The sequence below is a fragment of the Podarcis melisellensis genome, assembly GCF_964234715.1.
Source record: "Podarcis melisellensis genome assembly, chromosome: 5".
Taxonomy (NCBI): domain Eukaryota; kingdom Metazoa; phylum Chordata; class Lepidosauria; order Squamata; family Lacertidae; genus Podarcis; species Podarcis melisellensis.
This window is the reverse complement of record NC_138537.1, coordinates 7787681-7804229: the sequence shown is the minus strand read 5'-3', so window position 1 is coordinate 7804229 and position 16549 is coordinate 7787681. Positions and strand designations below refer to the sequence as shown.

Genomic DNA, 16549 nt, shown 5'->3' with positions numbered 1-16549 from the left:
ACCTCTTGCATGCAAAAGGAAGCTCCTCATTGGTGAGGCAGATGCACTCTGTGCATGCTTGTGCCATTTATTTCTTTAGTTCCTAATCAGATCTCCTCTGCTCGAGTCCGTGAGAGGAGACTTTGGCTTGCAAAGAAGAGCTGGTGGTGCTAACAGTAGGCAGCATCACAGGTCAGCTGAGTAGAATATTCTCTGCATGTTTTCCTTTTCACGATGCCAGTTGTCTTCATACTTTTGAGGACGCCAGAGATTGTGCATGCAGCACTTTAAAAATTATCTTCTCTGTCACTGGTTCATTGTGGGGTGTTGGGTATTCTGGTATCCTTTCAATGAAAGGAGTAGCCAGCTAGCCATGGCTTACAGCACAAATGAATCAATAGTCAGGTAGCACTTCAGACTGTATTCTTGCACAAGTTTTTTAATGGATTGCCAAGAAGCGTCTGATGAAGTGCACTGTGGCCTGAAAAAGCCTATGCCACAATGAATTTGCTAGTTCTTTAACGTGCAAGCACTGTTCATTTTTCTTGTTTGGCTAAAGTTGCACTATGGTCTACTTTACAGGGTTGTTGTGAGGTTGAAAAGATTGCAAAATACTTTGGCAAACTTAAAATGCTGTTACAAAAAAATCAGGATGGTGCAGGGGATGGTTTAGTTGTAATATGGGATCATAGATTGCACCCTGTCTGTGCACCACACCCAGGCGAGCTGGTCCTACCCAGACAACGACAAGCTGGATTTTCCGAGGAGCTACGTGTAAAGTCCAATGTCTGCAGGCCTTAATATCCTGATTGTGTACCAGATTCATTTTTCTTTGATTGTCCAGTTAGCTTTTTTCCATGATTCAAAAGCTGCAGGCAGGCGCGCGCGAGAGAGAGAGAGGGGGGGGGGATTCATTTTGCTTGTTCCTTATTTATCAGTGTTGCATGTATGACTATTCCACCTTCCCTCCAATGAGCTCATGGTGGCATAATTCACGAGTCGTGTTTTCTCCATGTTATCCTAACAGCAACCCAGTGAGGCAGCAGCGGAGGAAACCAGGGATAGGGTGAGCCACCCATAGGGGCGGGGCGAGGGTGGGGAGAGCTGTCTATGGGGCAGGGCCTCTGGAATCTGCCTGCCTCCTCCCACTAAGCCGCCCTACAGCTGGGGGGGAGGCAGCAGGCAGACCGCTTGGGCAGCACTGAGCCTACGTGCGCCCAAGCCACTGCTTCTCTCCCAGGAGAGACGCATGGCTAGGATGAGCTGCAGGCCCCATGGTGAATGCCGCCTGGCATTTTGTCACCCCCCTCAGTGGTGACACCCAGGGCGGCCCGCACCCACCACACACCCCTTCCTCCGCCCCTGCTGTGAGGTAGGTTAGGTCGAGAGACTGGCCCGAGGTCACACAGTCAGTTTCATGGCTGATTTTTAACCCTATGCTCCCAAGTCAGAGTCCATTTAATAGCTCTCTACCTTACTTCATGTTCTGGAACCCCTGTGGAATTCAGTGGAGCTTACTTCCGAGTAATGTACAGTTTCTTGTGCACAAACGTCCACACTACAAATTGTGGCAACAGGGATTCCTTCTGAATCAGGATAAAGCACTTTTCAGTTCAGTTAGGTGCTGTTTGTAAAATTGCAATGCTCAGGTGTCCACAGAATCTTTGCAAAGGAAAGAGGAAACCAGGACAACTTGACCACACTCCAGTGACATCTCATTGGCCACACACTCATGGCCTCCTAGCAGCCCTAGCTACCACCACCTGAATGACTGTGGGCAACATCGGCTAAAATCTGGGAAGACAGAGGAGGGTGACTGAATCACATTTTTAGAAGTTAGTGGTGGGCTTCACTGCCTTGCTTAGCAGCTTGCCCCTCCCATAACGGTGCAAAATTGAGATTTGGTTTATGCAAATTAAAATTATGCAAACTTGCTCAGATTTTCCAATTGATTCAGGTAGTAGAATCCATTTTTTCCTGTCACAGAATTTGGATAACCGGGATACTTTTTTAAAAAAATTAAATTGTGACACCGATTCCATGCAACCCTCAAAATATCTTGAGCTGAGGTGCTGCACCCTTTACCCCTACCTTTAAGTCGGTGCCTACCACTTCTCTATTAAAGAGAATTTCTATGAATTTCTTCTACCACTGTGTCCGTGTTAACTTCCACCCCTGAAACAATCCCACCGCAGGCTTTGGAAATCTGCTAGAATGTCAAGTGAACAATACATTGTTAGCTCTGCTTGACATGTAACTCCCTCTGCTGCTTTGTACTCAAAGACGCTTTAACCGTTGTCTCCTGATAACAGTGCTGTGGGATTTGTTTGTGTAATTCACCAACAAATATTTAAAAAAGCTAAGGGAGCCAGTGTGGTGTAGTGGTTAAGAGTGGTAGTCTCGTAATCTGGTGAACCGGGTTTGCTTCCCCGCTCCTCCACATGCAGCTGCTGGGTGACCTTGGGATAGTCACACTTCTCTGAAGTCTCTCAGCCCCACTCACCTCACAGAGTGTTTGTTGTGGGGGAGGAAGGGAAAGGGGAATGTGAGCCAATTTGAGACTCCTGAAGGGGAGTGATAAAGTGGGATATCAAATCCGAACTCTTCTTCTTCCTCCTCCTGAGGGAGTGAGTTCTGCAGATTAACAATGTGTTTCAGGAAGAAGTTCTTTCTTTGATCTGTCTCAAATCTTCCAGCATTGTGCTTCATTGGCTATCCATGAGTTCTGCCATTTTGAGAGATCCACTTTCTCCACACCAGCCCATAGCTGTCAACGTTTCCCTTTTTTAAAGGGAAATTCCCTTATTCCGAATAGGATTCCTCGCAAGAAAAGGGAAAAGTTGACAGCTATGACACCAGCCCCAATTTTATACAATTCTGTCATGCCTCCCATTACTCGTTTTTCCTGCAATCCTCCAATTCTACAGCCTTTCCTCATTGGGAAGTTGCTCCTTTCCCTTGATTATTTGGGTTCCCCATTTCTGAACCTTGTCAGGTAATTCACTCTTTGCAGCAGATAGATAGAGGGTGGTTTGGGGGGGGGCAGTTGGTCATTACTGTTGTTTTTTGCAGAATGCTGAAGTTAATATAATAAAAATAGAGGCTTTTTGGAGGACAGTAATAAAGATGATTAATGGCATTTTCCAAATAAATATACAATTGGGACCAATGCTATCCTTATTGTATTATGTAAAATTCTTCCCCTAGCTAGACAGGACAGCGTCGCTTTTGTATATAATTAGAAATGCAATGATGTTATAATTGAGTAAACAAAGGAATTTTTTAAAATTTAAGCAATCATACTGCAGAACAGAATTAACTTTTGGAATCGGTTTATGTTTACAGCGTTACACGGTTCCTTGAAAATATACATGGTACTTTTGTAAGACGGGGACATGGGATCCAACACAGTAGAAATGAATCTAGCACTTGTGAATTTATAAAACCTACAAAGGACAGATCTGTAAAGTGAATTTACTAGGTCAGTTTATGAATGTGGTTAGGAATAAATTTATCAGTTTTGAAAATGCAATCGCCGGTGTTTAGAGTTTTCATACTTTCAGTGTGAGTAAGCATGGTTTTTGTATGTGTGCATGTTTATGTCATCATTTATTGAACTTGCGTTTAAAAAAAGATACAGTGGAGGCATTTATCACATATAAATGTAGAACCGTAGCCTTCGAAATATATATATCTCTAGTTCTTCAGGCTTCCTGGATCACTTGCAATGTATGCAGAATCACAGGCAGTTCCCTTTTGCTCCTCAGATTTTGTGTCCTTGCTAACCAGCGGCTCAGAAACCCAGACGCCCGTGTCCAGTGCCGTGGCAAAAGCCAGGTTCACTCTTGTGCGTTCTCACCTCCTCTTCTCAATCAACTATGAGAGGTGAGTAACACCCAGTCTGATGTTCAGGATGGGGAGGAACAGAGGTGTAGCAGAGGTGGACTTTGGTAATTTTGGGAAATGTGGTGCCCTGAGTGAGGCCAAAATTTGGCACCTCCAATTGTTCCATCTAGCAGTCGTCCCTTGTATCCCGAACACCTTGGTACCTAGACGTTTTGGCACCCGAACGCTGCAAACCCGGAAGTGAATATTCTGGTTTGTGAACCTGAATGTCTGACGGGGCTTCTGATTGGCTGCTTCCCTCAACCGGAAGATGCGCTTTGGTTTCTGAACGTTTTGGAAGTCGAAAGGACTTCCAGAACGGATCCCGTTTGACTTCCAAGGTTTGACTGTATCGTTTACACTGAGTGGCAGCAGTTCTCCAGGGTTTCAGAAGAGACCATTCCCTGCTTATTCGACTGTGATTCACCCCTTGCGCACATGCACACACTCATTTGCAGCAGCAATAAAACTGTGAGCACATTTATGTTGGTTCTGGTATGGTTTCAAGCTGGATGGGAGACTGAGATTCCTGCATTGCAGGGGGTTCATAGAATCACAGAATTGGAAGGGACCCCAAGGGTCATCTAGTCCAACCCCCTGCAATGCAGGAATCTCAGCTAGAACATCCATGACAGATGGCCATCCAACCTCTGCTTAAAAACCTCCAAGGAAGGAGAGTCCACCACCTCTCATGGGAGTCTGCTCCACTGCTGAACAGCTCTTACTGTCAGAAAGTTTTTCTGAATGTTTAGTCGGAATCTCCTTTCTCGTAACTTGAAGCCAGTCTGTCACGCCAGAGTGGTGCATGCTCTGGTTATCTCCAACTTGGACTACTGCAATGTGCTCTACATGGGGCTACCTTTGAAGGTGACCCGGAAACTGCAATTAATCCAGAATGTGGCAGCTAGACTGGTGACTGGGAGTGGCCGCCGGGACCACGTAACACCAGTCTTGAGAGATCTGCATTGGTTCCCAGTACGTTTCCGAGCACACTTCAAAGTGTGGGTGCTGCCTTTAAAGCCCTAAACGGCCTCGGTCCTGTATACCTGAAGGAGCTTCTCCACCCCCATCGTTCACTGAACTCCAGTGCCAAGGGCCTCCTGGCAGTTCCCTCATTGAGAGAAGTGAGGTTACAGGGAACCAGACAGAGGGCCTTCTCAGTTGTGGCACCTGCCCTGTGGAACACTCCCACCGGATGTCAAAGTTTAAAACAACTATCAGACTTTTAGAAGACATCTGAAGGCAGCCCTGTTTAGGGAAGCTTTAAATGTTTAATAGGTTATTGTATTTTAGTGTTCTTTTGGAAGCCGCCCAGAGTGGCTGGGGAAACTCAGCCAGATGGGCGGGGTATAAATAAATTTATTATTATTATTATTATTATTATTATTATTATTATTATTATTATTATTAGTTTGGCAAGATGACCCTCAGGGTCCCTTCCAACTTGATAATTCTATGATTCCATAATGCCCAGGTTGAGACAATAGCACGGCAAGCCCTGTGCCTAAAACGGAAAAGGGTTGATGTAAAGCCCTTTCTTGGGGTTCACACACCAGCCGCCCTGCTCCCTATCTCTCTCTCCCCCGGACTTCTCTGTTTCATCGGCTTTGTAACACATCTTGCTGACAGGCAGCTGGTGTTCCTCTGATATCATTACGAAACAGCTGAAGAGGCATGGGTGAATCCCAGCTTGGAATTTCTCTGTATCCGTCCCAGGCAGAAAGTCTCCACCCCGTCACGGTGGTTATTATTTTTTATTAAAAACAAATTTTGGGGGGAAAGGCTCTAGTAAACAAGTTCAGCGTCCACATGTTGCCGAGGCCCCAGCTGCCTCTCCTCGCTTGCTCAAGGCTGGGGTCAGCGGGGGTCTTTCTGCCTTCTGCCTGGGGCTTGGCTCCGGGGAGCTGCAATCAATCAGTCTCTCCCGATTGTTAAATCCTCCTTCTGCCTGCTCCGGGAGAGAGCTGCGGCCAGCCTCTCTGCTGTGGTGGTCCCTCCTCTTTTTCCAGGCTGTTGCATAGCCGAGTGGTGACTAATTTCAAAATGCATCCACAAATCCCCAAAAAACAGCCTCACAGGCTGTCGTTATTCCTTTTTAAGCAGGTCCAAGGAGAGTTGCATTTCTCAAGCTGCGTAAGGGAGAGAGGTTAGCCTCTGGAGGGGCACCATCTATCCTCCTGCAGGGGGTTCATTGGCTAAAACCTGGGGGTCTGCAACTGCGGTTCCTTGCTTCTCGATGGCAAGCATAAATCTCCTTCTGGACACTGTTATCTCAGCGACTCCTCTATAACTCGGTGGCAGAGGGTGTGCTTTCAATGCAGAAAGCCCACAGGCTAAGTCCCTGCAATCTCGGGGTGGCGTGGGGTGAACCACACAATTCAGATAGCAGCACTGAGAAGGATCTTCCTCTGCCTGAGACTCTGAGTAGCCTAGGGTGGCTGTGCCGGCTAGGGATGATAGGAGCTGGAAGGAATCCCCCAGGTCATCTAGTCCAACCCCTTGCAATGCAGGAATCACAGCTCGAGAATCCTCTGCAAATGGGCCAGCCGAACTCCAAGGGAAGAGAGCCCACCACCTTCTGAGACCCAGTAAAGCTGTCTCTGGGCCTTTCTGCATCCTTGGAAAACTACAAAATGAAGCGATAACCAAACACGCAGTATGGCGATGCAGACTTTGAACGCTTTTAGGCAGGGTGATGTTGCCACACTACCAAATGATAGCAGTAGCAGTCTGGGGACACTTTTAGCATGCAGTGGGCTGCAAAATCCATTGGCATTTTGAAGGCTGTTTAAAGAAGCTGGCGGGGCGCTCTGGAGCTAAGTCAGGTTGGTGGCACCGGCCTAACCTATTCCTTCTCTTCAGTGTTTTCTGTTCTGGTTGCAACCTCAAACCCACAGCCTCTGCCTCTTCTTCTGCAGGCTGGGCCAGCCAAGCCGAGTCCGTTTCACAGACGCCGGTGGGACTGTCCTCTTTGAGCATCCTGTGCAAAAGGGCCCCTCCCCCCAGGATAACATGGTGAGTGACCCATGAGGTCATCGTCCCAATTATTCTACTCCCCTGTGGGCTTTGAAGCACTATGTTGCTGAAACAGCAGAGCAGCCTTTCTCAACCTGTGGGTCCCCAGATGTTGTTGAACTACAACTCCCATCATGCCTAGCTAGCAAGGCCAGAGCTCAGGGATGATGGGAGTTGTAGTCCAACAACTTATGGGGACCCACGGGTTGAGAACCACTGCTGTAGAGGGAAGTGAGGGGCAGGTGGGGCTCGTCCACCTGGGAAGGCAGCCCATCTAGGAGAAGGAAAACTCTCATCCTAAACATCTGCTGCCTTGTGGGATATCTTCGGGAGAAGAAAAGCCTCAAGAGTAAACCCTACACAAATCCAGAGTGGAGTCTCTAAGACGGTTGGATGGTGCCATGTATACCTCCTTCTGGCAATTCCTGCAGTCATGTTGGTGCCAATAGCATTGCTCTGCTTCTCTTTGGACCACATCAGCGAGCCCAGGACCTCCCTATGCACTATGCCCTGGGGAGGTCACTTCAGTGCTACTAACACAGCAGTTGACTTCACCCCCGGAGGTGAACTCCATTCTCTCTCAAGACAGATGCCAACAATTGGCCATGCTGGATATGCGTCCGGTCCTCTGGATTTGCGCTCGGATAAATTGGCCTGTTTCTTTCTGCCCCTCTCTCTGGGCACTGTCTCCACAGATCTGCGGCGTCTGGCGAAACCTGCAAAAGTCTTTGACCCGGCAGTTGAAGGTTGACCAGCTGCACATTTCCCTGGTCACCAAGTCGCACCCTGAGGGTGAGATACGAGGCAAAATCATCAAGCACCGGGCCCTCCTTGCAGGTAATTTGTGATCTGAGAGTTTTACCTTTGAGTACAGATTGCTGTTTTCTATTCTTTTTAGCGTCACAAAGCAAACAAACAATAAATTAGTAAGAGAAAGAAATGGTGATATACCAAGGTATATGAAGACATCCTAATTTCCCCAGCTGATGTGGATGTTGTGTGTTGAGCATCTAAGTAAAATCCCACCAGATGACGTAAAAGCGTTCTGGATCCACCATCCCCCTAGAAACATGCAATTTATGTGTGATACTTTCCGTCGAGTGCAGATTCCTGTCATTGTCAGCCCTGCAAATACACTCAGAGCTCTCACTCAGAAGTTACTGCTCATGATTCAATTTAAAATGCTTGTTGTCTCCCTGATCTAGGATATTTGAAGATCCTTGCCTGTCGGCTTGGCCAGCCTAAATAGTGGTTGTCCTGGACTGTCTGTGGGTTCATGCCTTTTCTTTTGGAGTTTCCCCTGGCTTTACGCTCAGGCCCATCACTAGAAGTTTTGCAATGAGGCAACCTAAGTGAGCAGATAATCATGGCAGAACGTACGTACAGCTGCCTGAGTACAGTGGTACCTCGGGTTAAGTACTTAATTCGTTCCGGAGGTCCGTACTTAACCTGAAACTGTTCTTAATCTGAAGCACCACTTTAGCTAATGGGGCCTCCTGCTGTTGCCACGCCGCCGGAGCACAATTTCTGTTCTCATCCTGAAGCAAAGTTCTTAACCTGAAGCACTATTTCTGGGTTAGCGGAGTCTGTAACCTGAAGCGTATGTAACCCAAGGTACCACTGTAACTCCTGACGTGGCAGAGTGTCGGTCTGGAGAGAACTGGGATTGAATCCCTCCTCAATGTGTGAAGCCCAGCCACCTCCTCTCAGCCTAGCCCAGGGTTCTTGTAGGAAGAGATGGGGGTCATCTCAGGCTGTATACTCCACCCCAAGCTTCTTGGAGCAAGGATGAAACAGAAACGTGAGGAGCAATGATAATATCTTTAGCGATATTTAACTGCATTGCTCCTTGGAAAAATAAGTGAGATGCAAATGCAATAAATGAACAAAGAATAAAATCACTGGGTTATTCAAACTGGAGATGCTGGAGCCACACTCTACATCCAGCTGGTTCCTATCATCTGCCTTTGTCCAGAGGTCTCCTTGAGAGACCTTGATTCCTGAGAATTCCTTGCCTGTAGTCGGGGGTTTCTCCCAATGGGTTGGGTTTTTCTCTGGCATTTCAGATTCCGTTTCTCCCTAAGGCTCAGAACTTATTTAGCCTCACCACCAGAGGCTGGGGTGTCCCCTTTCTGGCCTCACCTAAGGATCCTGACTTCTCACCTCCAGACTGGGCCTGATCTGGGGCTCGGTGTAATGCTGGAGCCTCCAGGTCAACCTCTGATGGGGAACCCTGCTGGCTGAGACATAACACCACCCAGATGAGCCATTGCGTCCCTCTGGGGACCTTCATGGCTCCAGATGAGCCCTTGCCTGAGCTTCAGTGTGTCTTGCACCTCTGGTCTTTCTTGGTCCTGTTCTCCTGGCTTGTTCTCCAGTTCTGCTTTGCCCACCGAGGCTAGTTGTTCTTCAGTCTGGTCTCCTGACCTGTTCCTCAGTACTGGTTCATCCTTATCTCCCACATTGCTCACCAGTTTTGACCTCTAGCCCTTCTCTCAGCTCCTGGTTCTCACAATGTGACTCCTTTCAAACTGCCGCCCGAGTCCCAACCCTGACAAGACCTTTGGCAGATGCCCATCCTGTCCAGTAGTCTGGCAGCCCTGGCTGCTTGTACAACAGGGAAGGGTGGTGGTAGAGCATCTGCCTTGCATGCAGAAGGTCCCAGGTTCAATCCCCAGCTTCCCCAAGTAGGGCTGGGAGAGACCCCTGCCTGAAACCCTGGAGAACAGCTGGTGGTCATTGAAGATAGTACTGGCTAGATAGAGCATAGAGCAGGATCCTTTGCTCCTGTGCACAAGTCTGTCACTGACCCCTCGCACTCTCAGGAGGAGTCAGGAGCAAGCCAGCAATAACTCACACAGTGTCAGTGAAGTTAACTCTTTACTCAAAGAAGCAAGACAGCTCAGGAGGCCAGGCCTAGTGAGCACAGCAACTCATCTCAGTAGATCTTGGCCCTATGAGGCAGTTGTGAGGACTGAAGTTCCCCACCTTCCCACAGTTTCCTAAGTCTCCTCCTCCCCCAGGTCCTTCCCAAGCAATCTGAGACTTCATTGCCTTGTCTGCCTTTGCTCTGTCCTCTTCATACCTCTTCTGGCTCTGGGAGACCAGGGAAGAGGGGAGCTGGTCACAGCAGGAGGGAAAGACCCCCTTGGCTTCTTCAGCAACCTGCTTCATCTCTGCCTCTTGACACCCCCTTCCTACCTCTCCAGCCTCTGCTTCTGCTTCTGGACTGCTCTCTGCCACAGAGTCTCCCTGCTCACTAAACCCTGTTACCTCTTCAGCTTCCAACACCACCTCCTCCTCCCAGGCTTCTGCCTCTGACCACTCATTGTCATCCCACCACCACTCCCCAGGCTCTGCAGCCTTCTTCCCTTTGGGGGTTCCCCATCTGGTGTCTCCCTCCACTCCTTTCACCAATCCATGACAAGCACTGTGCTTTTGCTTTTCTCTCCATTTCAGAAACATTCAGTGCCATCCTGACATCCGTCGACGCAACCCACCTTGGCATGGGGGGCATTGCTATGCTGACCCTGAGTGACGCGGAGAACAACCTGCATTTTGTCCTTGTCACCAAAGGGCTTCTGGAGCCGGTGGAGAAAAGTAAGCAAGGGGCAGAAATGCAGGGGGTTGTGGGGCAGATGCAGCCAGGTGCCTGAGCTTGGCCCAGCCAGGGGAGATGAACAGACAAGACGGGTCTGATGGGTAAAAGCTGGGCTTGGTCAGAGAGAAGTGAGTTCAACTCCCACAACAGCCAGGGACTAAATTATATCTCCTTCTGGGCATTACAAACTATTGACCTCAGTTCCTTGTCTCTGAAACAATAGCAATTTGTGTTTGTCGAACCTTGATGAAGATTAGGGCTGGTTCTGTTTTTGAGGGTGCCTGGACAAAGTGCCCTAGTATGCTGCCTTCCCCACCCAGTTGGCCCTCCAGAGGACTTACAGTGGCCCTCTGTGGGCCCCAACAGCAGGCTGGGACCTCTCACCATCTGGGGAGGTCAATCAATCAATTTATTGTGCATAGCCAAAGGCCTTTACAATGTACAGCAGAGGGCAAGGCAAGGCTTTCCTCTGAAATCGCACAACATACCCTATAAAAAGTTCACAGCATAAAAATTTAAAATTAGAGAGCATTGATATATCCAGAATGGAGTTTCTTACCTGCCAGAGCAAATTTGGCTATCAGGTGTGTAATCTTTACTAGCTAGGAGCTCGACTGTCACCTCCTGGTGGAGGATCGGTCTGAGAGGCAAGTCAAGAGCAGGTGACAAAAAAATTTCTCTGGGCAGTGAATATAAGGGCAAGGCAGCAGGTCATGCGTGACACCCTCAACCTGATTGCATCCATAATTGCACCTGCGTTCCTTCGGGGGGGGGGGTGAAGGGGGACCCAACAGTGCAGACAGAAGCACTGGGGCCAGACCTTCCTCCCACCTCCAGTACATAGTTGTGCCATTGAATCCCTGGGAGAAGAAACGCTGTGATGGGGCAAGTCTAGCTTCATGTACCTGGCACTCCACTCTGCACCAGGTAAATAAAATGGAAGCCCTTATGAAGCCCACTTCGGCCAAGGAGGGTCTTGAGTGTTCACTGCTGGCTGGACAATCTGTCCTTGAACCCTAATCATGCCTCTTGAACCCTGATAATGCCTCTTGATTGCCTGGCTGGAAGATAGAGAGGGAGGTACAAATGTCTGTAGAAACAAGCCTGTTTTGGCAAAGGTACAATTTACATCCTTTGCCTCTCCCCACTAAGGGCATGTGGCCCCTGGAAAGTTGACCATGGGAGAATTTGGCCCTTGGTTTTAAAAAGGTTCCCCACCCTCGCTGACCTAGTGGGGCAAGGAAACAGGAGTGGGGGTGATGCTGGTCCACAGCGCTGCAAAGAGTGGCATTGACGTGTTTCGCCTCTTCCTTCTTCCTTCCCAGAATCCTCCTGGCTCCCCCTGAGGGTGCAGATCCTTCACCAGGACAGGGTCCTGAGGGAGGTGCTGGCCAATGTCTCCTGGCAGGTAAAAGCCGCTGTATCTGATTGCTGAGCCAAACTACTTGCCGCTTCCTCCTTTGCAGGTGTTACTTAACGGTGTTACTCCTTCTCCTCCCCTTCCTCTCATTTTGCCACATCAGGACCCCGACTTTGCAGAGGTGCTGTCCGGACTGGCGGCTCGAGAAATGCTGTGGCTGGCACAAGGACAGCTGGAGATCGTCGCAGAGGTGGAGGGCAGGTTGCGCCGTAAAATTGCTGGCAGGATCACTACCAGAAAAAGCTGTGACAGTGAGTTTGGAGGAGGAGAAGGAGGATGGGCAGAAAACATCACCTGTTGGACTTCTGCCTGCTGCACAGCTGCCCATGCAGACGCCGGTTGCTGTTGATGGCTTCCACATCTAGATTTGGCTCGCACCCGTCCTGCCAGCTCTGTAGCCTTACTTCACCCTCTTCTTCTTCTTGCCAGTGTGGTGTAGTAGTTAAGAGTGGTGGACTCATAATCTGGTGAACCAGGTTCACGTCTCCGCTCCTCCGCATGCAGCTGCTGGGTGACCTTGAGCTAGTCTCACTTCTTTGAAGTCTCTCAGCCTCACTCACCTCACAGAGTGTTTGTTGTGGGGGAGGAAGGGAAAGGAAAATGTTAGCCGCTTTGAGACTCCTTCGGGTAGTGATAAAATGGGATATCAAATCCAAATTCCTCCTCTTCTTCTTCTTGCCCCCAGCCATCCAGAGCGTGCTCTGTGGAGGAGATGCCTTGACGCCCACCCAGACGGGGGCTGTGGGCTCTGCCAAGCTCACGTTGCATGAGAACGGGACTTTGGAGTATCAGGTAGGAAGAAACGTCTGGTGGTATTGCACGAGGCTGGAGCAAACAACATTGATACATGTCTGTCTCTGTGTGCGCACGCACTGACGCATGCCTGATGCCAGAGCCTGGCAAAACAAGGTACCTGCAGACCCCAGATCAGTTGAGGGGCCATCTCTATGACAGCCACGCTGCCATCTCGGTTCTTCCTTGTTGCAGAAACTGACTTTGCCAGAAGTAGCCTCTGAACTGACATAACCCCATATAGCGTATGTCCCAGAATAAAAAAAACAGCAGGTCGTTCCCACCTTCCTCTGCCACACCAGTGATTTCAAGCTCCCCCAACCAGTTCACATCAGGTTGGCCAGGAAATAAACCAAGCATCTTTACTCACCCACTGTTCCAAAAAGTGGTACATCTTCATTTATTTTCTAGCCAGTGTGGTGTAGTGGTTAAGAGTGGTAGACTTGTAATCTGGTGAACCGGGTTTGCTTCCCCACTCTTCCACATGCAGCTGCTGGGTGACCTTGGGCTAAAGGAGAATGTTAGCCACTTTGAGACTCCTTAGGGTAGTGATAAAGCAGGATATCAAATCCAAATCAAATTCTTCTTCTTCTTCTTCTTCTTCTTCTTCTTCTTCTTCTTCTTCTTCTTCTTCTTCTTCTTCTTCTTCTTCTGAACCCAAATTTGGTAGGAATGCATTTAGGCACTAGGAGATGATATTACTAAATAATATGTCAAGTGAAGGAAGGCCACACCTAAGAAAATTGTGTAAGGAAGGACACATAGTTTGAATCATTGGGTTTTGCAGGTCTGGTTGGAGAGTCTTGTCTCCTTTCCACAAATCTGTGAACCCGCAAACTCTCCCTTTTCCTTCTTCCTCCCCCCCCCAACAATGTGCTCCTTTTCAGAAAATCACATTTCCTAGAAACTTTTTGTTTGTGTTGGGGAGGGAGAATTCCTCTCCTTCCCTTCTCCCTTCTTGCCCAGCCTTGCCAGGCTAGTAATCCATCTTGGATTAAAACTGGAGCGTCAAAACAGCTTGGGCACCCTCCTGCTCATCTCGCCTTTGATGCAAACGTTATAAATCCCCAGGCTAATAAGAGTGGTGGGAGGGAGAAGGGTCGGGGTGTGAGCTTCAGGAGTAAGTGGGTGGGGGTAGGAAAAGGAGGGAGGGAGCGGGGTTTGAGCTGCCTTGGCTGGGAAAGAAGGCGCAGGAGGGGGAATTCTTTTACAGTTTGGATTAGAATCCAAGCCGCAAGATGATGTTAAGGCTTGCCGTTTATTTGAAGCCAACATTACAAGCCCCTTGAGACTCATTCTTCCAAGCCTTGAAAGAGAAGTGTCTGTGGCGTCACAGCTCCCCATGTTTCTCCACCTTCCAGGCACTGGCAGGGTCTTCTTAGGCTATGGCTTATTTCTTTATTTATTAAATTTCTGCCCTGCTGTCCTTCCCCAAAAGCGGAAAACCACTGCATTTTTTTTTAAAAAAAAACACCATTAGGAACATCTGAAAACAATTAAAGGGTGTGGCATGCCACATTGTGGTGGCAGGAGAGGATGACAATTGTGGTGGGGAAGGTTCAAGGACAATCAGATAAACATTGAAACATTTCACACCTCTCGTTGAGTTAGTGAACATACTTAAGGTACTGTCAGGGAACTGACATCTAAAGCGCCGCAGGTGCAAAGGCTCCCTGAGGTTGAGAGAGCAGTAGCAGCGGAAGAGGGAACCAGTAGAGGGCGAGCAAGAACTCCAAGGGAAAGTGAGTCGGAGGGATGGCTCAGAGACGCTTCAAGCGAAACCAGTGGGGAGGTCTCAGGACCTCCTATAGGGACACCCACACCTCGACGGAAACTGTCACGCCGAGAGGCCAGACGACGTGTTTCCGTTAAGGAGCTTTTATGTTGGAAACGTTTCCGAAAGCAGCCACTTTCGGATTCTACTAGTGATTGACGCAGCCATGCTGGAGGGGCTCCGTCACAGGCAGAGGTTTGAAAACCTGATCAAACTCTGAGGGACTTGCATTTTACGCACAAGCAGCTCATCGTCCCATCATAGGTACATATGTAAGAGGCTTGTTTATAGTTATATTTTGGGAATGATTCATGTTCTTCTGTGGCTGTGTTGTTTTATACTTTCTGGCTGGCCCTAGATCATATTATAAAGCAGTTGTGCTCCGTGTTATAAATCAAGCACTGCTAGGACTTGTTTCTTTTTGTTTTCCAATGTATTTCTTACCAATAAAAAAAAATCAGTGTGGCACAAGCAAATTACTATTCTGAAAGTGTGGCCCAGGGAAAAAAGTTTGCGAATCTCTGATTTAAACAGTCACATACCCCGCAGCTAATGATTTCAAGGTTGCCATCAACCTTGGTGTATCTCAGTCAACCAATGCCTGGGTGAGCAGGAATGTTTTTAAATGCCTCGTGAATGTTAATAATGAGGGCGGCAGGGAGCCACCACCGAGAAGGACCTGCCGTCACCAACTGGGCAGCAGCAGGGACAGCACCACCAACAGGGCCTCTGCTGCCATTCACAGATGGGTAATATTGGGGGTGGCACTCTTTGAGGTATTTGGGTCCCAAGACATTCAGGGCTTTGTACACTAGTACTAACACCTTGATTTGAACTTGGCAACTCGCTGATGGCTAGTGTAGCACTTTCTGGACCAGTCTAGCAAGTTGCAGTCCACACTACTTGCAGCCTCCCGACCATCTTCCTGCATTGTATGGAATTGGACTCTTCAATTCTATGGTTCTAAGTCTCCCGCAAAGATCTAGTCACTTCTTCTGGGCTGTGCTCTCCTCCCGCAGATCCAGGTGGCAGGAACAAGAAGCGAAGTGATTGGCGTCACGCTGGAGACCAAACCGCGGAGAAGAAATAAGCGCAACATCGTGTATGACATGACACCCAGCTACGAGGATGGAATGGTGAGCGTTTGCGTGGATCCGATAGAGACACAGGAGGTTCTCAAACTGGGTGGTACCACCACCTAGCAGGCAGTGGGATTCCCTGGGGGCACTAAGGGGGTGGCAGAGGGTGCTGGCCATGAAAAGCTAGCATCACTGGATTAAGTTCACCCATTGGGTTGAATTAATCCAACTAAATAGCTGGGACTGCTGAATCGGCAGAGCAGGAGACTCTTGATCTCAGAGTCGCGGGTTCGAGCTCCACGTTGGACAGAAGATTCCTGCATTGGACTGGATGGTTGGAGGGTTGGACTGGATGACCCTTGTGGTCCCTCCAACTCTACAATACAATGCTATGATTCTATCTGGATTTTGAACAAATTTGCAATTAATTGTTCCTGCTTTGAATTTTCTTGAATTATTATCTTCCTTAGTGGGTCGTGCAATTCTGAATAATGCTTTTTTTAGGGCAGGGGGCACTGGGGAAGGGTTTGTGGAACCAAGAGAACAGTGGTTCAAAAAAGCTTAGAACCACTGCTCTAGAGAAATTGGTGGTTGAGCCACTTTCCACTACAGTCGAGCCTTGGAAGTCGAACGGCTTAGTTCCCGAACATTTTGGCTCCTGAACATCGCAACCCCGGAAGTGACTTTTCCAGTTTGTAAACTATTTTTGGAAGCCGAACGTCCGACGGGGCTTCCGTGGCTTCCGATTGGCTGTAGGAGCTTACTGAAGCCAATCAGAAGCAGCGCTTTGGTTTCCGAACATTTTGGAAGTCGAACGGACTTCTGGAATGGATTCTGTTCAACTTCCACAGTAGGACAGTACGTGTTAGCTTTTTGCCCTTAGTTGCTTATTGTGAAGGCCTTTGGCTATACAGTAAATTGAATTGCGTATAATGTGTTTGCCATCAGTAGTGACTTCAGATGTAACATATATATTCCAAATTGGAGCAAATGTCAAATTCTGT

At 48.5% G+C, this 16549-nt stretch overlaps 1 protein-coding gene and 1 long non-coding RNA gene across 2 annotated transcripts in view; both read left to right on the top strand.

Moving 5' to 3' along the window:
• The window catches only part of LOC309370053, a 394628-nt gene that overhangs the window by 158197 nt on the left and 219882 nt on the right, over positions 1–16549 (top strand). The window lies entirely within an intron of this gene.
• The window catches only part of CHRD (chordin), a 52022-nt gene that overhangs the window by 20155 nt on the left and 15318 nt on the right, over positions 1–16549 (top strand). The window contains exons 5-12 of the mRNA XM_081910876.1: positions 3747–3864; positions 6783–6879; positions 7575–7716; positions 10339–10479; positions 11806–11888; positions 12004–12151; positions 12586–12692; positions 15486–15602. Coding sequence (XP_081767002.1) covers positions 3747–3864; positions 6783–6879; positions 7575–7716; positions 10339–10479; positions 11806–11888; positions 12004–12151; positions 12586–12692; positions 15486–15602 — 953 coding nt within the window. The remainder of the gene's footprint in view (positions 1–3746; positions 3865–6782; positions 6880–7574; positions 7717–10338; positions 10480–11805; positions 11889–12003; positions 12152–12585; positions 12693–15485; positions 15603–16549) is intronic.